This window comes from Capra hircus, chromosome 17 (genome assembly GCF_001704415.2).
Source record: "Capra hircus breed San Clemente chromosome 17, ASM170441v1, whole genome shotgun sequence".
Classification (NCBI taxonomy): Eukaryota; Metazoa; Chordata; class Mammalia; order Artiodactyla; family Bovidae; genus Capra; species Capra hircus.
In genome coordinates, this window is record NC_030824.1 from 30,653,609 (window position 1) to 30,678,561 (window position 24,953).

Sequence of the window (24,953 nt, forward strand, 5' to 3'; positions counted from 1 at the left end):
TCCAAGCCATTCTTCAATACTACATGAACCACGAACTTCCAGATGTTCAAGCTGGATTTAGAAAAGGCAGAGGAACCAGAGATCAAATTGCCAACATCTTTTGGATCATAAAAAAAAGCAAGATAATTCTAGAAAAATGTCTACTTCTTCTTCATTGACTACACTAAAGCCTTTGACTGTGTGGATCACAACAAACTGGAAAATGTTTAAGGAGATGGGAATACCAGACCACCTTACCTGCCTCCTGTGAAACCTGTGCAACAGTTAGAACTGGACATGGAACAACAGATGGGTTCAAAATTGAGAAAGGAGTATGTCAAGGCTGTATACTGTCACCCTGCTTATTTAACTTCTACACAGAGTGTATCATGTGAAATGCCAGGCTGGATGAAGCTCAAGCTAGAATCAGGATTGCTGGGAGAAATATCAATAACCTCAAATATGCAGATGATATCACCTTATGGCAAAAAGCAAAGAGGAACTAAAGAGCCTCTTAATGAAGACGAAAGAGGAGAGTGAAAAAGTCGGCTTAAAACTCAACATTCAGAAAACTAAAATCATGGCATCCAGTTCCATCACTTCATGGCAAATAGATGGGGAAACTGGAAACAGTGAAAGATTTTACTTTTGGGGGCTCCAAAATCACTGCAGATGGTGACTGCAGCCATGAAATTAAAAGATGCTTGCTCCTTGGGAAAAAAGCTGTGACCAACCTAGATAGCATATTAAAAAGCAGAGATATTACTTTGCCAGCAAAGGTCCAGCTAGTCAAAGCTATGGTTTTTCCAGTAGTCATATATGGATGAGAGAGCTGGACCATAAAGAAAGCTGAGTGGTGGAGAATTGATGCTTTTGAACTGTGGTGTTGGGGAAGATTCTTGAGAGTCCCTTGGACTGCAAGGAGATCCATCCAACCAGTCCATCCTAAGGGAAATCAGTCCTGAATATTCATTGGAAGGACTGATGCTGAAGCTGAAACTCCAATACTTTGGCCACCTGATGTGAAGAATAGACTCATTGGAAAAGACCCTGATACTGGGAAAGATTGAAGGCAGGGGAGAATGGGATGACTGAGGTTGAGATGTTTGGACAGCATCATTGACCTGTCTCCATCATTGGCTCTGTCTCTTCATTCTTTCTGGCGTTGTTTTCCACTCTTCTGCGTAGCACATTGGCACCTACTCACCTAGGGAGTTCATCTTTTGCTGCCACATCTTTTTGCCTTTTCATACTGTTCATCTGATGCTGAAGCTGAAGCTCCAATACTCTGGCCACCTGATACGAAGAACTGACTCATTGGAAAAGACCCTTCTCTCCCCTCTCTTTTCCATCCTCTCCCTCCAGTATTTTTCCACCCTTTGCAGGTCTGTGGCCCATAGGTTTCCCCTTCTATTTCTCCTCTCCAGCTGCCCCCCTTCCTTCTTTTACTCTCTCTCGATTCCCCTATTCCATCCTTCTGTTGTCCTGCATTCTTTGCTCTTTCAAACCAAACACACCACAGTGTTCATAAATTAGGCTTTATTATTGAACTCATTTCATTAAGTTTATAAGCTGCTCATTTCAAAGATGTTAACGCCTTTATTTCCAAAGAAAGAATCTAAGAACTTGTTTTTAATTTCTAAGTAGCTATAAAAAGATTCCTACCACCCCTGCCCTTGGGCTGAGTAAACCAGGAGGATGGTTTGTATCTTATGGTCAGTGGATTCTTTGAGAATCAAGAAAATCTTCAGCGTGTGTTAGTCACTCAGTTGTGTCCAACTTTTTGCGAAACCATGGACTGTAGCCTGCCAAGCTCTTCTGTCCATGAAACTCTCCAGGCAAGAATACTAGAGTGGATTGCCATTTCCTTCTCCAGGAGATCTTCCCGACCCAGGGACAGAACCCAGGTCTCCCACATTGTAGGCAGATTTATTGACTCAGAAATTCTGCCACTGGTTCTGCAATTGCTCTATAAGATCGTCATGTCATTTAGGTGCACAGTAGACTTTGAGCACCACTGACCTAATCCGAAAGGAGCAGAAAGTAAGGCATGCACTGGAAATAGTAGCCACAGAAAAACTAAAGAGCAAAATCAAGACTTCAGTATGGCGTGCAAGCATTCTTACTTGCTAAGAAACTCCATTATCACAATCGTTATCAATTTGTTTTATTATCAATTTGTCTTCATTTCTATAAGACAAATTGCCACTCTACTAGTGGCAGTCATCTAGAAAAACCAAAAAATTGAACTATGCTCAAAACTTCAAAGATGGCCAGTTGGGATGCTTCTGCTGCCCACATGTGGGTGGGTTGGGACTTCCCAAAGAGGATGTCAGAATTTCACACCATCTTTACAGTCCAGGTGATAAAAATTATGAGATGTAGTTGTTTCTTCCTGCTTCTTATTAATTTCCTTCACCAGCTGTATTTTTTCTTTGTTCTATAGTATCTGGATAATTTAGGCTCCCTAGCCTGTCCATTTTTAAGACATCCACATTTAAATTTGGTCTAATGCTAATTAAATCAAGTTAGAAAGTTAGTTTTTTTCAGAATATGTAAACCTCATGCATATTTGAATAAGCAGCATTAAATGTATTTGTAATCACGTAACATATAATATCTTATATATAAATAAAAGGAAAACCCACAGGTAAAAATCACTTTTACAGTGATTATTTACAGCTTAGTATACTGTAGAATAAAAACAATTTTCTAGTGGAAGGGGGGACATTTTTCTTAACTAAACCTTTTAAAAGATACATCCTTTAAAAAGTAGCTCCAAAAACCTCTCCTGTGTTCCCTTAACCAATTTAAACACTGACACCAATGATAATTACTAAAGTAGAGAAATAAGTCAAACAGAATTAGTGACAAAATTTACAGAAGTCACTAAAAAATGAAACAGCATCAAATAAATAAATCCCCATGGATTGAACTACAATATAAACTGATTATATTTAGAAAGAACTATTACTTTTGTATTATCACAGATATTTTAAACAAAAAGTCTTATTTGGCAATAAGTTCCCAGTTCTCTTAGAAAACCTATAAAAAAAAGAATATAAAATATTAAAAAATAAAATATCTCAGTATAACAAGCGTAAGATATCAAATCACTGAACATTTCTCATGGACCCAATGCATGAACAAATTTTAATCAAGTTTTTGATATAAAGCAACAAAAATTTTCAGTTGAATAATGAGATCCCTTTCTTTATAAAATATTTGGGCAATACAGAATTTATATATACATATATATATGTCTACTAGATGGTTATGATGAAGTTAACATCTGTTTCATTCTATCCCAGGTATTGTTTACATTTGACTGGACTCCAAACCAGTGAAGTCCTAGACAAAATTGATTGTATCATTTTTATAAATTTGATCCTTTCTGATAAGCTCCAACATGGAAATGTACAAACTACTCTCATTTATGCATTATTTGGGGAAATTTCCCTGGTGGTCCAGTGGTTTCACTCCCGGGGGGCATGTGTTCAATGCCTGGTCAGGAAACTAAGATTCCCACATACCACGAGACATAGTCCAAAAGAGGAGGGGAAGGGAATTATTTTCATTCATTTCAAATTGAATGCTCTAACTTTGCAGTAAAAATAAAATATTCAAATAGCATCAGATTCATAGATGCTTTGCACTTTATTGATTAAACCCAGATTTTTATTTTAAAGGAACTCTGCATTTCCAGATTAGAATTTGCCAGCAGTTCTTCTGTATTATAAATAAATGGCAATACAAAGAAGGCTCCCCATCACAGTCACATTCACCCAACTTCATCCCCCTTGGAGACAGGTTGAATCACTCTGCAATGAAGACCCAAGTTCAGATGCTACCTCTGTAGACTCAGAGCATTGACCCTGCTCTACACTTTAACAGCCTAGTCTACAGGAGAAAGACAAAAACTTGGTTCCTCTGTTTCCATATTTGTATTTCTTTGCTCTACAGGGAAAACAGAAGTTTCCTCTAATACATTTTGCATGATGCAATAGGTTAGCCTGCACTAAAAACTGATGTCCACTCAGAACCTCAGAATGTGATCTTACATGGAAATAGGGTCTTTGTAGATACAATGAAGCTGAGGAGTTTCTGGTTTCCCCTGGTGCACTCCAGGCAGACCCTTCTCCTCTCCCTTTCTGGTCCAAATCTCTTGTCCAGTCCAGGAATAGCAAAGCCTAGCTCTTCTTTTTGTTTTTCCACAATCATTGTCAATGCTCAAACCTGGACCTTTGGCAATTAAATACTAAAAATGTGATTCCTTTGTTTCCTGCAGACATCTGCTTCATTTCTTCTCCAAGGCAATAAAAGTGGAAAATTCTACCCTCTTGTTACAGGAAAAGGGCAGAAGTGCAAGGCATTCAAAGGAAAGGAAACTAACATCCCAAATATTTGTGTGTCACTGGCTGGCACTAATCTATAAGAATTAGATAAACAGTACTTATTTATGGGTATGTATGATGGTGATAATATACACTTTTTAATAGGCTTATAAGAATGTTTGAAGTATATTCAAGGATTCTTTTAATTTTTAATTGGGCCTTCATTTAAAATTCTGAGTTGCTAAGTATTCCTTCCTTTCCTCAATACAGCTTTATACAGAGCTGTCAGAATGATGGCAATGCCAATCCATTTGATGTAGAACTTAGTGTTCTCATTTTAGAATATTTCATCAGAGTTGTGGGTTTGTCTTTTTTAAGGCTAACAACACAGGAGGAAACGTGACACACATCATAAATACATGAATTGATAAACAGCCATGCATTGCATGTTCAAAATAGCTGCTTTTTTCTGTTTATTATTCTCAAAATAAGAAACCTAGGTAGCTGAACCCTTGGCTTTTCTATAAATACAAACCTTTTTAAAACCTCAAATATGTTTATCTATGTTTGTCCAACAATTCTTCAAAGTTTCAGTTAACTACAAAAAGACTCTCAGCTTAGAATGCTTCCTTTGAGATAGGACACAAAAGGCAGTTTCTGTAGTGGTTCGATTTCCTTTAACATATCCCACAATAATATCACACTCAATTTCTTCAAAGAGTTGCCTCTAAAGGTACTTAGTAATAGAGTCACAGATGTAGAAAACAAGCTTATGGTTATCAAAGGGGAAAGGGATGGGAGATAAATTGAAAGATTGGGACTGGCAATTGATACACCAACGGCACCCCACTCAGTACTCTTGCCTGGAAAATCCCACGGACAGAGGAGCCTGGTGGGCTGCAGTCCATGGGGTCGCGAAGAGTTGGACACGACTGAGCGACTTCCCTTTCACTTTTCACTTTCATGCATTGGAGAAGGAAATGGCAACCCACTCCAGTGTTCTTGCCTGGAGAATCCCAGGGACGGAGGAGCCTGGTGGGCTGCAGTCCATGGGGTTGTGAAGAGTCGGGCACGACTGAAGTGACTTAGCAGCAGCAATAAGGACTTACTGTGTAGCACAGGGAACTATACTCAGTACTCTGTATTAGGAAAAGAACCTTTAAAAAGAGTGGATATATGTATACGTATACACTGATTCACTATGCTATACGCCTAAAACTAACACAATGTTGTAAATCAACTATACTTAACAAATTAATTTAAAAATAAAAAAGGAAACTATAAACAAGATGAAAAGACAACCCTCGGAATGGGAGAAAACCATTGCAAATGAAACAACTGGCAAAGAACTAATCTTCAAAACATACAAGCAGTTCATGCATCTCAATATCAGAAAAACAAACAACCCAATCAAAAAGTGGGAGGAAGACCTAAACAGACTTTTCTCTGTAGAAGACATACAGATGGCAAATAAACACATGAAAAGATGCTCAGCATTACCCATTATTAGAGAAATGCAAATCAAAACTACCATGAGGTATCACCTCACACCCACTAGAATGGCCATCACCAAAATAATCTACACCGAATAAATGCTGGAGAGGATGCAGCAAAAAGGGAACCCTCTTGTATTGTTGGTAGGAATGTAAATTGATACAGCCACTATGGAGGGCTGTATGGAGATTCCTTTAAAAACTAAGAATAAAACTACCATATGACCCAGCAATCCCACGACTGGGCATATACCCTGAGAAAACCGTAATTGAAAAGACACATGTACCTCAGTGCTCAGGGCAGCACTATTTACAATAGCCATAACATGGAAGCAACTAGATGTTCACTGGCAGATGAATGGACAAAGAAGTTGTAGTACATGTATACAATGGAATATTACTCAGCAATAAAAAGGAACACATTTGAGTCAGTTATAATGAGGCGGACGAACCTAGAGCCTGCTATACAAAATAAAGTAAGTCAGGAAGAAGAAAAACAAACATCATATATTAATGCATATAGATGTGATCTAGAAAAATGGTACTGATGAACCTATTTGAGGGCAGGAATAGAAATACAAACATAGAAAACAGACTTATGGATCTGGTGTTGGGGGAGAAAGGACAGGGTGGGAGGAACTGAGAGTAGCATTGACTTGTATACATTGTGCATATGTGTTAGTCGCTCAGTCGTGTCCAACTCTCTGCAACCCCATGGACTGTAGCCCACCAGGCTCCCCCGTCCATGGACTTCTCCAGGCAAGAATACTGGAGAGGGTTGCCATTCCCTTCTCCAGGGGATCCTCCCAATATGTAAAATAGATAGCCAGTGGGAAACTGCTCTGTGAGCACAGAGTGCTCAACTCGGCGCTCTGTTGCAACCTAGAGGGGTGGGTTGGGGTGAGGGGTGGAGGGGAGGTTCAGAAGGGAGGGGACATATGTGTTCTTGTGACGGATTCATGTTGTTGTGTGGCAGAAGCCAACACAATATTGTAAAGCAATTATCCTCCAATTAAAATAAATTTAAAAATAAAGGTACCCACAAAGAGCCATACCCATTTCATCCAGCAAACTATTGTCATTCAGATTCAAGGAGCTCTCACACTACTGCTTTGATGAATCGGTCTATCTGACCAGGTGAAGTTCAGATCTAAATAGCCCAAGGTCTATTCTAACGGCCCAGGACATCTCTACTCTAGGGATCATTATTTCCTGAGAAAAAGATACTCCACTGTGTCTCCCAGAATGGGTGCTAAGAATTGAGGAAGTATATGAAATCAAGAATGTTCCACTTGCCGTAAATCTAAACTGAATGAACTAACCACCTATTCATCTATTCTGGCTTTCCTGGTGGCTCAGATGGTAAAGAACATGCCTGCAATGCAGGAGACCTGAGATCGATCCCTGTGTTGGGAAGATCCTCTGGAGAAGAGAATGGCTACCCACTCCAGTATTCTTGCCTGGGTAATACATGGACAGAGGTGCCTGACTGGCTATAGTACATGGGGTCGCGAAGAGCTGGACATCACTGACCAAATAACACTTATTTCATCCATTCATCAATAAGACTACATTGTAGGCAATAGGATTTATGCCTTCAGTTTCATAAGACAGATGTACAGATCCCTCAACTTTTGAATATTCAAAATCCTTACTTGAAAGGAACCCAGGAGTGGCCCCTGCAAACCTACAGGATGGTTTGGAAAGTGTGATCCAACACAGGTGACCCCACAGGCTGGTGAAAAATGCAGAGTCCTAAGCTCCACGTCCAGAGACGTTGGCCCAGTACATAGGAGCAGGGCCCAGAAATCTGCATCTTGGGTATATAGCACACTTTTAAAGTTTTGAAATGACTCAACTCCCTATGCAGACAATTTTATTACTGAATTCAGAACCTACTGAAAGTGATTTATTAGCCAAGAACAGTGATTTCCAAACATGAGCAGACATCAGATCAGCTGGAGGGCTCGTTAAAATCCAGAAACCTGGGCCCCATCTACAGAGTTTCTAATTGAAAGCCCCTCAAGTAGGGTTCAAGAATTTGTTTTTCTTTGAAGTTCCCAAGTGACGCTGAAGCTACTTATCCTGGATCTGCACTCTCTGAAAACCACTCAACTAGACATGTCTTGTGCAAACACAAAAGCAAACACTTCCCAAAAGTTACTAAAAGATGGCGCTATGAAAGGTTCAGCTTCCCTGCTGGCTCAGATGTTAAGAATCTGTTTGCAATGCAGAAGACCTGGGTTTGATCCCTGGGTTGGAAAGATCCCCTGGAGAAGGGAATGGCAACCGACTCCAGTGTTTTTGCTCAGAAAATTCCATGGACAGAGGAACCTGGTGGGCTACAGTCCGTGAGGTCGTAAAGAGTCAGACATGACTAAGCAACTAGCACTTTCACTTCACTTTCATAAAAGGATTCAACAAAATTAAAGTTATTTCTTTGAGCCTGAGTTCTCCTTTCATCACATTAACCTGAATTATTAATTCCAGGTGGGGGTACAGGATTCCCAAGCATATTAAACCACAGAACTTTCTTCTCAAGGAGAATCCTGGAAAACTGTTTGAGGACAACCTAATACAGCACCGTGGCAAATTATGCAGCGCCTTCAAGAAACGTAGACCTTCCTCATCTCCCTCCAGACCTCGTCTCTTGACACCCCCTCCACCCCACCCCTGACATCAAGGATGCCAGGGAATCAGAGTGTGGAGGAGAGAGATGCATGCTCCAGAATTCAAGTTGATGGGCCTCACCTACTTTTCCATAAAACTAAATTGTAACTAATATTTGATGCTGATGAAATAATAATTTACTGTTTTATGTAATTTATGAGAGCTAGTAAGAGTCATATTTTAACTATATTAAAAGTAACTTAGAAGTCACTGAGGCAATAAAAATACATAGGCTAAGATTAATTCCTATCATATTCTTATGAGATAAAATACATATATAAATAGTCACAGAATGAAACAGATTATAAAAAATGTAACAAGACATATGAGCAGTGTGCCCTTAAATTACAGACCACTTGCATTAACCTTATTAACAATCAGCAACTTTACTAAGAAAAAGAACCTGCTCATTCTGATTGACAGGCTTTTTCCACTGCTAAATCTAACTCTTCTCCACTGCAATGTGAGAAGTGCTCTAATCAGAGAACATTCCATAATGTAGTTCTCCCAAAACTTGCTGCAAGAACCCCCAAGGCATTGATAGAAAATATAGACCTCCACACACCTTACAGACCAAATAAATTAGAATCTCCAATAGAGAAAGGAGCCTGGAAATCTGTGTTTTGGTTAAGAGCCCCAATTCCCAAAGTTTAGTATAATGTAAGAGAAACTGAGTTTTCTCTGAAGTGTCTTTCAGGACAGAGACCCATTCATTCATTCATTCATTCATTCATTGAATTAATAAATACTTATTAATGCAGCATGCAAGATCAGGTTTTTCTTGGTCTATGGCATTCATTTTTATTCAGAGCATCATTACATGTTTTTAGCTTTAAAAAACTATTTTTAGTAAATATATATATGTCTGATCAACGATTTCATATTTCACTACCCACACACACTAGAAACCATATACGGTAACACAGTATCCTCTTAGTACCATGCAGTTTACTCCATGATGCTTCAAGAAACACCAGAGAATCTATTTCAGTGGGATCATAACTAAAGCATGAAAAACCACTCTGCTCACTGTCTCATACGTCCTTAAAATATGAAGGATATAGCATTTAAAATTTAGAAACATATATGCCAAAAGCTGTTTTCTTAAAAATGCTAACTTTCCAAGCTTGCAATTTTGGCTACATTTTCTATTCCTGCCTTCTGGTGAGAGGAAGTAATGGGTGGCAAGAAGAAAATGCTTTGGGAAGGCAGGAAGGAAGGTAAATGTTAATTATGAAAAAGCTTGTTTGTTTGACGATGTTACTATTTAAAAAGAGAGCTCCCTACAAAATATATGCTCTGACTTGGGGAAATATTATATAAGCCGTCTTGTCCTGTTTCCTTCTGCATTCTCAAATTCCACATCATCTCTCTTTCTCTTTTTCCTCTCTTTTTTGTGCTCTCTCTTCCTCCCTCCCTCCTCTCTCTCTCTCTCTCTCTCTCTCTCTCTCTCTCCCCCTCCCTCTCTCTCTCTCTCTCTCTGGGGTGTGTGTGTGTGTGTGTGTGTGTGTGTGTGTGTGTGTGTTGAGGTAGAATAAGATAGAAAAGGAGAGAAAAGATAGCATTAGAAAGGGACAGAGCAGAGAAGCAGTGTAAGTCACTACATTACTTAGATTGGTTGGACTAAACTGTTACAGATACACCATTCTTGGTGAACCCCTTTAGGACAGAAGGGCGAGGAAGTGATGCTGAGGGACAAAGCATTAGGACAGGCTACTAATGCCCGTGATGTGAAGCACTGCACCACCTATTAATGGTAAAGATGCCGGAAATTGAAACAGTTCACTTGTAAAAGCTCAGTTAAACATAGGGCCTGCTGAAGAACCAGAGCAAAGGAAAAGCAACGTCTACCGGCTGCCATCCGACCTTCCCGGCTTATGAATGGCTAGCGGCAGTGAGACGCCACCGGCGGAAGCAAGCCTGGCTCTGCCATCCTGTCACATCGCCTGAGTCCCATCGCTGTGTGCTGAGGTCCGGGTGGATGGGTGAGGACAGGACCGTGAGCATGGGAAGCGCCTCCCCTGCCCCAGACAGGCCCCGGCAGCCTGCAAGGTTGAGTCGTTCAGACTTCCACCCTCCAGCTATAGATACCAAAAAAACTCTTGTATAGAAAAATCAGTGCCTTGGCACATCCAGAGCCAAATGACTTCTCTTACCCACGTGTTTTATTTGTAACATTTATAAATGTATAAAATTCAATAACATATGAAAATTCAGTCAGTCAGTTCAGTCGCTCAGTCATGTCCAACTCTTTGCGACCCCACGAACCGCAGCACTCCAGGCCTCCCTGTCCATCACCAACTCCCGGAGTTCACCCGAACTCATGTCCATTGAGTCAGTGATGCCATCCAACCATCTCATCCTCTGTTATCCCCTTTCCCTCCTGACTTCAATCTTCAGCATCAGGGTCTTTTCCAATGAGTCGGTTCTTTGCATCAGGTGGCCACAGTATTAGAGTTTCAGCTTCAGCATCAGTCCTTCCAATGAACACCCAGGACTGATCTCTTTTACGATGGACTGGTTGGATCTCCCTGCAGTCCAAGGGACTCTCAAGAGTCTTCTCCGAGAGTCTTCTCCAACACCAAAGTATGAAAATTAATCTACTTTAAAATTTTTTTTAGTTATACCTTGCATGCATGCTTAGTCACTTCAGTTATGTCGAAACTCTGTGCGACCCCATGGACAATAGCCCACCAGGCTCCTCTGTCCATGGAATTCTCCAGGCAAGAATACTGTAGTGTGTTGCTGTGCCCTCATGCAGGGGATCTTCCCGACCCAGGGATCGAATTCACGTCTCTTACATCTAACTTGCATTGACAGGCAGGTTCTTTACCACCAGCACAGCCTGGGAAACCCAGTTATACCTTAACGATTCACAATACTTCCATTGATTCCATGGCTAACAGTAATGATGAACTTAAATGCTATTTAATAATAGGTTCTGATTGTCATTTAAATGAATTTTTGTATAATCCACACAGTGCTGATGTAAGAGCCTGTAGAATGGAAGTGAAACAGGCAAGAGAACAGTAGGTAACAGCAACTGTTAACGTATTTCAAGGCAATGTCGTATAAAAGCTGAAACTTCTGTAAGAAGAATATAAACTGACTAAATCATATTTGGGGCTTAGAAATGATTACAATAATTTTATTATTTTAATCCTTCAGTTAGTTTTAATAATTCTTTTAATAATTTCTTTTTCTTAGATCACTTAAACTTCTCAGAATCAGTTTTTCCATCTGTAAGTGGACCTGGCAATAATGACCAAATAGAGATACCATGAGAATAAAATAAAAGTAGTAATACAGTAGTAATACAGTAATAAAATAAAAGCACATACTTGCTAAATGCCAGTTCTGTTAGTGCCAAGTGCTAATATTCAATTTCTCTGTCAAAAAATCAGAGAATTTAAATTTCTCACAGTATCATCCTTTCTTGTATCTAAAGACACAAACTCAGTTTTTAAAAGTAAAAACTTGCCTAAAAAATCATACGCAGCTAACTCAGGAAAGGGCAACAACCCAATGCCATAGACTTCAAAACCTGACAACCAAGGAAAGAAATAGACGTTTCTGGAGTGCAGTAGAGCAGAGCATTCTGCAAGGCTCCTGACCCCCTCCCCAGAACCCACATGGGCAATGCAGTAAGATGCTGGAGATCATCCCCACCATTCCTGCAGGGAGCCCACTGAACCAAACCACACTGAAGTGCATCAGTTCAGAAAAAAAAAATCACTGTTTTGGTCTCACTCATGAGATTCCACCCGAGTTCCCCCAAATGGTTAAATATCCAGTGCCACTTAAACCATGTTTTAATTCAAAAATTAAATCAGTCTCTATATCTATTAAGGTCTCATACAAGAAACTCAAGGTATGTCAAACAGAAATTAGATACTTACAAAATTCTCAGACAGGCTGGAAACGTAGGCATCAGCAAAGGCCCTATGATAGCTCCTAAATAGCCAAGAGCACAGCACCAACTCTACTATCCAGAGATGGAGACACACCTGGTCACGTCCCCAATGCCCTGTCACTGTCACCACCACTTCTTAACACTACATCTCTGTTTAGACAGAAAAGCAGGAAAATGACTACTACCTCTCTTCAACCAAACTATGTGTGAAAGTGAAAGTCGCTCAGTCGTGCCTGACTCTTTGCGACCCCATGGACTATACCGTCCATGGAATTCTCCAGGCCAGAATACAGGAATGGGTGGCCTTTCCCTTCTCCAGGGGATGTTCCCAACCTAGGGATAGAACCCAGGTCTCCCACCTTGAAGGCAGATCCAACTGAGCTACTAGGGAAGCCCAAAATATGTGTGAGTGCACCCCAAATTCTGGCTATAATGGAGATGTAAAATGCTATAAGCTTCTCAGGCCTTGCTCTGCAAAAACATACCAGTGAGAGCTATTGTCAAATGGAGATTGAGAGGGTCAATCTGCAGTATCCACTACAGGTCTATTCCAGCCCTGCAATGCAGCGGTCATGTCCCTCATACTCTATCCCTTCAGTGACTTGTCATCCATACACATCCGTTGCTCAACTTTATTTCACCCAAGACAACACTGAATTCACATTTTAATAAGCAATCTGCAAACTCTAGCTTGAGCTAGCAGACTGAATTCAGCAACCCATATTAACCCACTTTGCCCCAACTAGAGTCCCTCCTCCTGGTGCAGTGCTCTCAGAAACTGTGTTCACACAAATTCCCTAGCTTCCTGCCATTATCAAAGAGCAAGATCTTCTATGATGTCAATCTTCTCTTCCTAGCTCCAACTGCTGCATGTCTTCTGGGATGGGCTGTGAATTGGGAGACAAGGAAGCATGGTCATAAAGGGGCCTGAGGAAAGCTGGCAAGTTATTTTCCTCAAGTAAAGGCACTGCCAAAGAATGTTCAAACTACCACACAATTGCACTCATTTCACATGCTACTAAAGCAATACTCAAAATCCTCCAAGCCAGGCTTCAACAGTATTTCAACCAAGAACTTCCAGATGTTCGAACTGGATTTAGAAAAGGCAGAGGAACCAGAGATCAAATTGCCAACATCCGTTTAATCATCAGAAAAGCAAGAGAGTTCCAAAAAAACATCTACTTCTGCTTTATTGACTACCAAAACATTTGTGTGGATCACAACAAACTGTGGAAAATTGTTCAAGAGATGGGAATACCAGACCACCTGACCTGCCTCCTGAGGAATCTGTATGCAGGTCAAGAAGCGACAGTTAAAACTGGACATGGAACAACAAGACTGGTTCAAAATTGGGAATGGAGTATGTCAAGGCTGTATATTGTCACTGTACTTATTTAACTTATATGCAGAGTACATCATGTGAAATGCCAGACTGAATGAAACACAAGCTGGAATCAAGATTGCCTGGAGAAATATCAATAACCTCAGATATGCAGATGACACCACTCCTATGGCAGAAAGTGAAGAGGAACTAAAGAGTCTCTTGATGAAAGTGAAAGAGAAGAGTGAAAAAGTTGGCTTAAAATTTAACATTCAGAAAACTAAAATCATGGCATCCAGTCCCATTACTCCATGGGAAATAGATGGGAAAACAATGGAAACAGTGAGAGACTTTATTTGGGGTGGGGTTCCAAAATCACTGCAGATGGTGATTGCAGCCATGAAATTAAATGATGCTTGCTCCTTGGAAGAAGTGCTGTGACCAACCTAGACAGAATATTAAAAAGCAGAGACATTACTTTGCCAACAAAGGTCCATCTAGTCAAGGCTATGATTTTTCCAGTAGTCATATATGGATGTGAGAGGTGGACTATAAAGAAAGCTGAGTGCCGAAGAATTGATGCTTTTGAACTGTGGTGTTGGAAAAGACTCTTGAGAATCCCTTGGACTGCAAGAAGATACAACCAATCCATCCTAAAGGAGATCAGTCCTAAATATTCATTGGAAGGACTGATGCTGAAGCTGAAACTCCAATACTTTGGCCACCTGATGCAAAGAACTGACTCATTGGAAAAGACCCTGATGCTGGGAAAGATTGAAGGCAGGAGGAGAAGGGGACGACAGAGGATGAGATGGTTGGATGTCATCACCGACTTGATGGACAGGAATTTGAGCAAGCTCCAGGAGTTGGTGATGGACAGAGGGGCCTGGTGTGCTGCAGTCCATGGGGTCCAAAGAGTCAGACACGACTAAGCGACTGAACTGAACTGAAAATAACTAGCAAGCCTCCAACAAACAAATAACCTCATCAGACAGGAGAAGGCAGCTGCTTATGCTGGCCAGGGAGATTCAGTGGGATGGGGATTTTAGGGGACTGCAAATTCAATTGAACATGCTCAAATGTCTCACTACAATTCCCAGGGTCCCTCTCTTTCCAAATCAGAGTCCTAGTGTTCACTTTAAAGATAGGACAAGGGCTTCCCTTGTGGCTCAGTGGTAAAGAATCCGCCTGCCAACACAGGAGACGTGAGTTCGATCCCTGATCTGGGAAGGTCCCACATACCACAGAGAAGCTAAACCCATGAATCAAATATTGAGCTTCTGCTCTAGAACCAGAGAACCACAACTTCTAAGCCCATGTGCCATAATTACTGAAGCCCACACACCCTACAGTGTGTGCTCTGCAATGAGGGAAGCCACTGCAATGAGAAGCTCACACATCACAACTAGAGAAAAGCCTGTGCACAGCAACAAAGACCTAGAGCAATCAAAAATAAATAAATAAATAAAAGAAACGACAAAATGTGAATTCAGCTAATGTTGTAACCTTAGCAACCCATTAGATTTGAGTCCTATCTGAGTCCTAAGGTCCCAAAAGATAAAAGGTTATCTTAGGGTAGTTACAGCAGCTCCCTGGTTCTCTGAACCTTCTTGAGCTGATGACATCATACCCTGAGATTGTCATTTTCTCTCTTTAATCTCTCCAGGGCTATCCTCATAGTCATTTCATTCCACAACACTTGACGTTTCTCATTTTCATTCTGATGAGTTTCCATAGCAACTGCTTTGCCAGAGTTTATCTTTTAAAGAGGCACACAGTCCAGGAAGCCATAAGTGATCATTTAAACATTTTTTGCCACAGTGTGCCATAGACCGTGAGAGTACAATTTTCTAATAGTAATAGGACTGTTGTTATCTTCAAAACCATTCAGGTCAGATAACCAATACAATGTTATTATCCTTGAAACTGTTATCTGCAACCCCTTCTGGGAGGAGAAAACAGAAACCACTCTGGAGTTTGAGAGGCTTAAGAAAAAAAAGAGGTTTCACACAGAGAAGAATGTGTTTATAGAATCATTATAAAGAATATAGAAGCAGGAGTGGGGAAAACACTACTATACTTTCAAGCCCAAGATTAAGAAGCATCCACTATGGCTCATCAGCTCTTTACCCAGGAAGCTGGGACCATGGTGACTGTCCCACCTGCAATAGGTACCCACAAGATGGAGTCTACAAACTTCCAGTGTCGCGTGGGTGCATCCCACTGGTAGAAACATATCGGTAATAACTGAACTACTTGGAGTCTGGAAAATATAGAACTAAGTTACCAGCTTCTGAAGAATGAGAAAGCATTCTAAACTGAATGGTGGGAGAGAAAAAAAAAAAAAAAAAAAAAGGATGCATTAAATCTTCACAGTCACAACAAGCTACCATCTCTACTCACCTGAACAAACTCAGTCTTTCAAGTTTCCTTCCCTTCCTCCTGTTACTCTGCTCACCATGTGAAGGGTCAGCTTGGCATTTTGACCTGATTCCTTGGTTTGCTGTTTCTGGGGTGTATCTTTTGTCTATCCAATTACTGGCACTCAGTTGGAGTCTCAAGCTGATGTCTGCAGATGGTAAACTTGAGGTCCCTCAATCGTCTCCTTCTGAGATATCATAATGATATCACTGAGATATCATAAAAATATCATTGGGATATCATTATACTGCCTTGCTACTTATGTTTATTTTGAAATCCTTCATAATAAAGAAATGTTCAAACTAATAAATAATACTAAAGAATGGAAACAGCTATAAATACAATCTTTAAATAGCATCTCTTCTTTCCAATCTATTTTTAGTGAAACTTTAAAAGGAAGCCTGATTTTACAAGCATACATAACACTTATGTTAAAATACCTTCCCTTTCCCAAATGTAATCTTCATGAAAGAGTTAATGAGCCATGGAAAATAAGAAAATAACCTAGAGATAGAGGAAAATTGTACAAATTATATTTAACTGGATAAGAGCACATTCAAAAAAATTTCTGATTTGAGCAGACCATTCACCAATCCAGAAAATTTAGGAGAAATAGTAAGATTATATAGAGAAAGATGATGAGTTCCATTTGGTGAATGTTGTGTTCTAGGTGCTTGTAGTGAGCGGGCTCCATGTTATACAAGATAAAGTGCAGGCTGGAAATGTAATTTGGAAGTCTTCTGATTAGAAGGAAAACCATGGATGAGGTTAGGTTCACCAAATCCAGGCAAAGTTGCGCTATCTGGACTCAATCTCAGGTTTGAATTATGCATACACAGCAGAAATAACTTATAAAATAGATGCCAGACTTAAATTTAATCCTAACTTACATAAGATAAACTTTTATCACTTCTATCACCTGTCTATATGTTTGAAAGTTAGTGTTAGTCCCTCAGTCATGTCTGACTCTTTGCAACCCCAGGTTCCTCTGTCCTTGGAATTTTCCAGGCAAGAATACTGGAGTGGATAACCATTCCTTTCTCCCATTCAGGGATTGAACTTGGGTCTCTTATTTATGTTTATGCATCCTTAAAGAGTCCCAACAGCATCCTGAAAAAAGCTTGGTACCTTTGGGAAGGATCCCCTTAAAACCCATCCCCAACCTGCAATGGCATAAGGCTGGTACCCTTTGCAGATGGTACAGAGAAGCTGCTCCTGCACCCCAGCTCACTTCCTTTCCATCTCATGACTAGCCTCATGGTCTCTGGTTCAAAAATAATTGCGAGTTCATGAGGAATTTCGTGAGGAAAAATTATTTTTTCCCTCCCACCAAATGAAGATTTTTTTTTTTTACTATTTTTGGTCTCATTTTTTTTAATGAGACAAGAGTTTCATATCAAAATCAGAAAAAATGGATGAGAAAATATGTAAGCATTCAGAGGATAATCACTCAACACTATCCATGATACCACAGTGCCTTAAAAAAAGAACGAGATCATGCTGGTCATGTTATTTTTCCTTTTTCTATTTAACAACTATGGCCGTCCATCTCCAACATCAGTCTAACATGACTGAAGAAACTGAGGGAAGTTAAAATGAAGATGCTAAGAACAGTGTGCTGTGTTTCAGTACATCTAAAGTACTGTTTGTTACAGTTATGTTTAAAAGAGATAATTCACAAGTACTTATAGCACATGAAACTGTTCAATACTCCGTAAAAACCTAAATGGGAAAAGAATTTGAAAAAGGAAAGATATATGTGTATGTATAACTGAATCACTTTGCTGTACACGTGAATCTAACACTACATTGTAAATCAACTTTACTCCAATATTAAGTTACAAATGTGTGGCTCAAACACTGCTTGGTGAAGAATCACCTCTAGGGCCTATTGAAACCACAGATTAGGGGACCTGTGAAATCAGGATCTCTAGGTGAGGGGACAGAAATTCTCCTTGTTGACAAGCTCCCAGATGATCTTTCTCTGTTTGTCGATCACTCATTTCTTTTTTAAATCAATCTTTATTGGAGTGTAGATGATTTACAATGTCTCATTAGTTTATGCTGCACAGCAAAGCAATTTAGTTGTGTACAGGCAAATTCTTTACCATCTGAGTCACCAGGGAAGCCCTGGATATGTGTATATATCAGTTCAGTTCAGTTGCTCAGTCATGTCAGACTCTTTGCAACCCCATGAACCGCAGCACGCCAAGCCTCCCTGGCCATCACCAACACCCAGAGTCCACCCAAACCCATGACCATCAAGTCGGTGATGCCATCCATATATATATATGCATATACATATATATCTACATTTTTTAGATTCTGTTTCCAAAAGGTCATTAAATTATCTTAAAAAGAAAAAGCCTGTTTTTCCCAACACTCCAGAATATTTTTATTCTTGAAGCTTTCTGTTCTCTGATCTTTATTTTAGGAGACATCAATGGATGGTCTACACAATTTGACAGATATTATGGCAATAACTACAAAATGACTTCCTTGTATCCCAGTATTGTGGCAGAAACATCTGAATGCTGTAAGTAGTTAGAAGGGCTGAGCATCCTTGTCTTGGGCTTATAGTAAGATACCATGTTCTTAAAAGTTGGATACAATGTGTTTTTAATATTTGTATAAAGTTAATTGTAGTTTTCTATTTGCAAAATTATAATTTTCTATTAGACATACTACCTAAAATTGAGAATTTTATTTTTCAATGACTCAGGGATCATAAGTGCAACAGGATTAAATCATGCTAGGTATTGATGTGAACAAAATTAACATCAGTGCATTGGGGCTTCTATTTTACATGTCCCCTTTTCACAGTCACTGTAAACTCTGATATAAAAGCAACTCCAATTTAAAGGAAATGGAAAGAAGAGCAGAGAAGCTGTTGGGATTTTAACATTTGTAAGTGAAAAAGCTTCTGGGGTCTAAGTCATACTTTAAGTTATGTTAGTTAAGTTAAGTCGCTCAGTCGTGTCCGACCCTTTGCGACCCCATGGACTGTAGCCCACCAGGCTCCTCCGTCCATGGGATTCTCCAGGCAAGAATACTGGAGTGGGTTGCCATTTCCTTCTCTAGGGGATCTTCCCGACCCAGGGATCGAACCCAGGGATCGAATCCAGGTCTCCCATATTAGAGGCAGATGCTTTAACCTCTGAGCCACCAGGGAAGCCCAGAAGTCATACTTTACAGCTACCAAAAAAGCCTTATTTGTTATACTCCACATTTGGTCACATAACAAAAGCTTACAAAAACCATGGAAAGGATTGTAGGAGGGTATAATATTGAGGATAAACTCTATAATTTCTAAAATCAGGAAGATCCATATACATAATTCTTTTTAAATAAATTGGGTTTATTCTGATAAATTATTCACATATAAATGTGTACCTTAAAGTTGTAATTTCAATCAGAGCTTTCAAAACCTTGGTTAAAAGGAAGGGCTTAGGGAAAAGAATCCTTTACTACATTCTCCACTTTATGTTCTACCACAAATTGTAAAGTGCAGCTTTTTAATTTTTAAAAAATATTTTTTGCCTTTACTGCTCAAATAAAACTCATAAAAACTGCTAACAATCCCCACTTTGAGTGGATATAATCCCTCCTGTTAATCTCACAGGTCACTCAGCAGTCTACCTCAACCACTTGTTGTCTTCTTGTCAAAATATGGAGACCATGGAACTCTCTTGGTTCAGTGTCTAAGACTCTGCACTTGCACTTCAGGGAGGATAGTTTCGATTAGGGTTAGGGAACTAATCTATGGTTAAGAAACCAAGATCTTGCAGGCTGCATGGTGCAGCCAAAATATATATAGAGAGAGAGATCAAATTACTTGATTGTGAAAAAGCTGAAAGCTTTTGGAAAAGGAAAAAGTTAACAGGTATAATTTGACTACTAATATCAAGTGTAAAACTAATGGATTAAGCCATACAGCCTCAAAATATCATTTTTATTTTTCTCTTTTGATTCATTCTATATCCTTTTCATTTCTTAAATGTTAATTGAATCTCTTTATATTTTACATTATTCCCAAAAGGATTTAGGCAATTTTCAATAAAAATAAATATGGCTATGAACAGACTTAACCCATTAACATCACATAAAAGACAAAAATTCCATGGTAAATAGGATAGAGAAGAAAAATTATATAAGAAAATTTACTACCTAGTTCTTAATTTTGTAGTTATTAGGTCAAAGAGGGAAAATAATGGGTTGCATAACTTTCATAGTTTGGTCTATAAGGCAAAAACAAACAAATGGGGAAAACAGATCAAGTCAGCAAGAGAAATAAATTTTTTGCCAGATGATAAGCTCTGGGAGAAATGTTCCCTAAGTATTCTTATATAAGAGAAATGCAGCTACACAAAGAGTGATGCTTCAAAAAGTACAAAGGCAATTTTTTATCTGTTCTTAGAAATGAGCAAATATATAATTTTTAATTAGAATTTTCAAGAAAGATAGGGGTGGGGTGGTAATTTAAAATTCAGTATCTTCTTTCAAACTTAAAACCAGTGTAAAAATTAAATAGAAAGCGTACTGTAAAATTAGGGGGCGAAATTTAAATTAAGGTTCCTACTGTATCACTTTATTCAATTTTATTATAATAAGTATTTATTGGAAACTTAACTGAGAAATTTAACTGGCTTATAATACTTTATGACTGGATGAATGTGAGGAACTCATGTTTATACAGTCACCTCTCAAGAAAAATATCACAGAAAACATATCCATCATAACAAACATATTTATAAAGTTTAAATTTGAGGAATATGGAAAGTATAGAGATTTGGAAAAAATTATTTACTTAGCCATAATTTCACCTCTCAGAAGCCACCAGCATTAACTTGCTGGTTCATGACTCATCTTTCTTTTTATTTTAGTATAGTTGAAACTTTCAGTGCAATCATTCTTGTCATATTTTCAGGTAGCATTTTAGCATAGTCAGGTATTCATATTACGAATCTTTCCAAACACCATAAATTTTTAAGTGACATAATTTGCTTCATCCTTCTTTCCTGGTAGGATATTTAGGTGCTATTTTTTCACTTTCCTTATCAACACATATGAATTATCAATCTTAACTCAGCCTATAAGAATAGAAAAAAAAAACACCAGATTAATGCTATCTTCTCTACCTTCTATTTTTACCCTTTGTACCAACTTCTCAGGCCCTTCATCTCCCCTCCAAAAGCTCCCTGTCCTCTCCCAACAATACACACGTTAGCACAGGAATTTAGATAGAATTAATTTTTAGGGATCCTTTGCCAAAATGGTCACTTACAACCATAAGACTGTTCAAAACTTCTTGGCACAGACTCTGCTGACAAAACACACAAAACCTAAATTACGATTGTAAGCTCTCAGGATTCTGTAGGGAATCTACAGAGTTGTTTGGAAGGAGACAAAAAACACCCAAGGCCACATATCTGAGCAAAGGAATACCTGGCTGTTTCCAAGGCTGGAGCTCACTGTGCAAATTTCCCACCATCGTCCACCATCTTCACCACCAGAAAGTCTTCTTTGCCATGAAGATGCTTTTCCACTCTCCAGAGACTTTCCTGTAAAGGTTCTAGACTAAAAGTCTGCAAACAGAAAGTTCTCACAAGAAGTTTTGTCTGTTCTATAATGATTTAAATGTTTTTAAGTATTACTGTTTTTAAATAGGTAATTATATAAAAAGTATTGTCTTTCTGGTTTCTTTGAGGAAGTTGGTTGACTTGGCCACACATGTTCCTGTGGTAATAGGGCAACAGTTAGGAGAAGCTGTCCCACAGGGACTCCAAGATGCGATCGGTACCTGCTTTGCCTGCTTCTGTAGGTAAAGTCTATAAGCTCTGCTCTAAGTGCACGGTTTCAAAGTAAACGTAAAAGAGAATATGCCCCACTGCTCTTGATGAGGCGTCATCCATTCTTCATCAAGTCAGGGATCGGACAGTATCTGTGACACTGAATAATACTCCCATTTAGCTATATGAACACACCACCCCAAATCTCTAATAAACCCTAGCAATATCGGGAACCCACAAGGTAGCCGAAGGCATACATCCCATTTTCCCTCTCTTTCCAACTCCGATCAGTGAGAACAGAATAGCTATGCATAAAAAATGTTCAGTTCCTTAAGTGAAGCAGTAGGCATCCTTGCAATCCTATATAAATCAAAAGGAGTCCTTTGAAGAGTTCCTGAATTTAATAAGAAAATCTACCAGCACTATAGTTCATAGTTAAGTTCTTTTTCTTGTTAGTTAAAAACAGCTTAGTATTCCATTGAAAGGAACACTTTATTCTTAAGTAGCAGCTTTGAAATGAACATTAAAGCCCATCACACACTGTTGTGTCACGTTTAGACATAGCTACTCTCCAAGGATAAAATAAGAGCAGATGACTTCATTTTCCAACAAGGCAAGCTGCTACTTTTTTTAATGCTTGGTATGTTAAATGTGTATGTTTCCCTATCTTAAGGTCCTAATATCATTTTAATGTTTAAAGCAAACTTTGGAAACTTGATTTAAAGCTTTGCACAAATTGCTTACATAAGACACAATACACTTTTGTGTACGATTTTCTCATAGTTTTTTGTTTCTTTCTATTCATTCCCCTCCTGTTCCTGGTCCCTCATCATCCCCTCTCCTTGCTATATACTCTATTCAGTGGTCGGGTCTGCACCCCTGCAATGTATTTGCCAAGGTTTAGAGCTCGAGTGTGATGAGGTCAATTTACGAGCTGTTCCATCAGTTTCTTCAAATGTGACTTTCATGTAAGTAGAAAAAAAGGTTTCATTCTGACAGCCAGTATAACACCTGTAAAACTGTATCATAATTAAGGCGTAATAATGCATTGTCATTCAAGATGATATCATTGTTCCTTGGTCATTATAATGATTGCTGATATTTATTTGTATTTATTAAATGATAAATCCTACTCTAAGTTATTCTCTGTACTCACTTATTCAGTCCCTCATAACAATCTTACAAAGTATTTAGTATCACTATGTTGTATCTAAACAAAAGATGCCATCAAGTGTATGTGCTACTAAAGAAAAAAAGCTACGATCAAACTATTATATAAAACTTTCTTAACACCAGAACTGACACATTAAAAGAGTCAATTTTTTAATTATTAGAAATAAATTTTAATACACTCATGTATAAATAAAAATATAAAGCAAGTAAAATAAATTGGCATGCAACCCCATTACTTCATGGCAAATAGGAGGGGAAAAGGTGGAAGTAGCGACAGATTTCCTCTTCCTGAGCTCCAAAACCACTGCAGATGGTGACTGCAGCCATGAAATCAGAGGACTATTGCTTCTGACAGGAAAGTGATGACAAATCTAGACAATGTGTTGAAAAGCAGAGACAGTACTCTGCCGACAAAGGTCCATATATCAAGGCTAGGGTCTTCCCAGTGGTCACGTATGACTGTGCGAGTTGGACCATAAAGAAGGCAGAACGCCAAAGAATTTTGATGTCTTTGAACTTCAGTGCTGGAGAAGACTCCTGAAAGTCCCCTGGACAGCAAGGAGATCAAACTAGTCAATCTTAAGGGAGATCAACCCTGAATATTCACTGGAAGGACAGAGGCTGAAGCTGAAGCTCCAGTATTTTGGTCATCTGATGCAAACAGACGACTCGTTGGAAAAGTCCCAATGCTGGGAAAGATTGAGTGCAGAAAGAGGAGAGGGCATCAGATGATGAGATGCCTGGATGGCATCACCAATGCAATGAACATGAACTTGGGCAAACTCTGGGAGATGGTCAGGGACAGGGAGGCCTGGCGTGCTGCAGTTGTAAACAGTTGAACACGACTGGGCTGCTGAACAACAACAACAAAATAAACTGGATAAAATATTCCATCACTTCACATTTAAAATCTAACTCTTCTGAGTCACACTTGACCCAGAGACTTAATGTTCATTTTTTTCCCTAAATAACTCATACTTAGCCATGTAAAAGAAAATTATGCTGATAATAAACAACTTATTGATCCAGTCCTAATTTGAATTCAACAAACTTCAGCAACACAAACACACACATTTGGCTGAATTTTTAAAAGAAATTAGCAAAGGATAGACATTTTAATCCAATATTTCTCCTGAGTTTTTGTTTTCATACAGGTGTCTTAGTGTCTTACAGCTCTGACTTTTGTATATATGTGGATGCTACTGCTGCTGATGAGATAGGAGCAATTCTTAAGGTGATAAATGTTGGCAAGTCCTGCCCTTTTCAATCCAAACCATGTAACACTGCAACTTATATGCTTGACATATTCAAGGAACAGGGAAGAACTCCAGCTCAGTGTTCCCGTACACAAAGGTATAATCAAATTAACAGAATCTGGGGAGCTTACCCAATTTGTCAATGAGCTGAGAAAAGGTTAAGCCACAAAGATCTGTTCTCCAAAAGAGGTGACATTTTCCCATATACTAAGGACAGCATTCAGTCTCACCCTAGACTCATCATAGCTATTTTCATAGTAATTAGTCCTGCCAGAAAAAAGATATCCCCCTCAAAAAAATGTCTGAGGTCCTGGGGAGAGTTTCTGTGATTTAAATTATGACTAGAACACCTAGGTATAAAAATTTATGATGAGTTTCTTCTAGTTTTAAAGAAAAAAATTATCACTAATACTGCTTGTATGGAAATGCTAGCAAATCCAAATCAATGAATACCCTCATGTTGCTAATCTCATCTTTTCTTTTTCCCCAAGTAGAATTTGAATATATCTTTCAACAGTTTAATTAATTTTTGTAAAAAGAAAAAGAGGAAGAGGGCTGGAGGAATGGAAGTAGATATAGCAGTGACTAAGAAGAGAGTGTAAGT

General features: G+C 39.0%; 1 protein-coding gene across 1 annotated transcript in view; it reads left to right on the top strand.

The window, feature by feature from the left end:
* The window catches only part of RXFP1 (relaxin/insulin like family peptide receptor 1), a 116,368-nt gene that overhangs the window by 38,035 nt on the left and 53,380 nt on the right, over window positions 1–24,953 (top strand). The window contains exons 3-4 of the mRNA XM_013970550.2: window positions 18,566–18,667; window positions 22,783–22,888. Coding sequence (XP_013826004.2) covers window positions 18,566–18,667; window positions 22,783–22,888 — 208 coding nt within the window. The remainder of the gene's footprint in view (window positions 1–18,565; window positions 18,668–22,782; window positions 22,889–24,953) is intronic.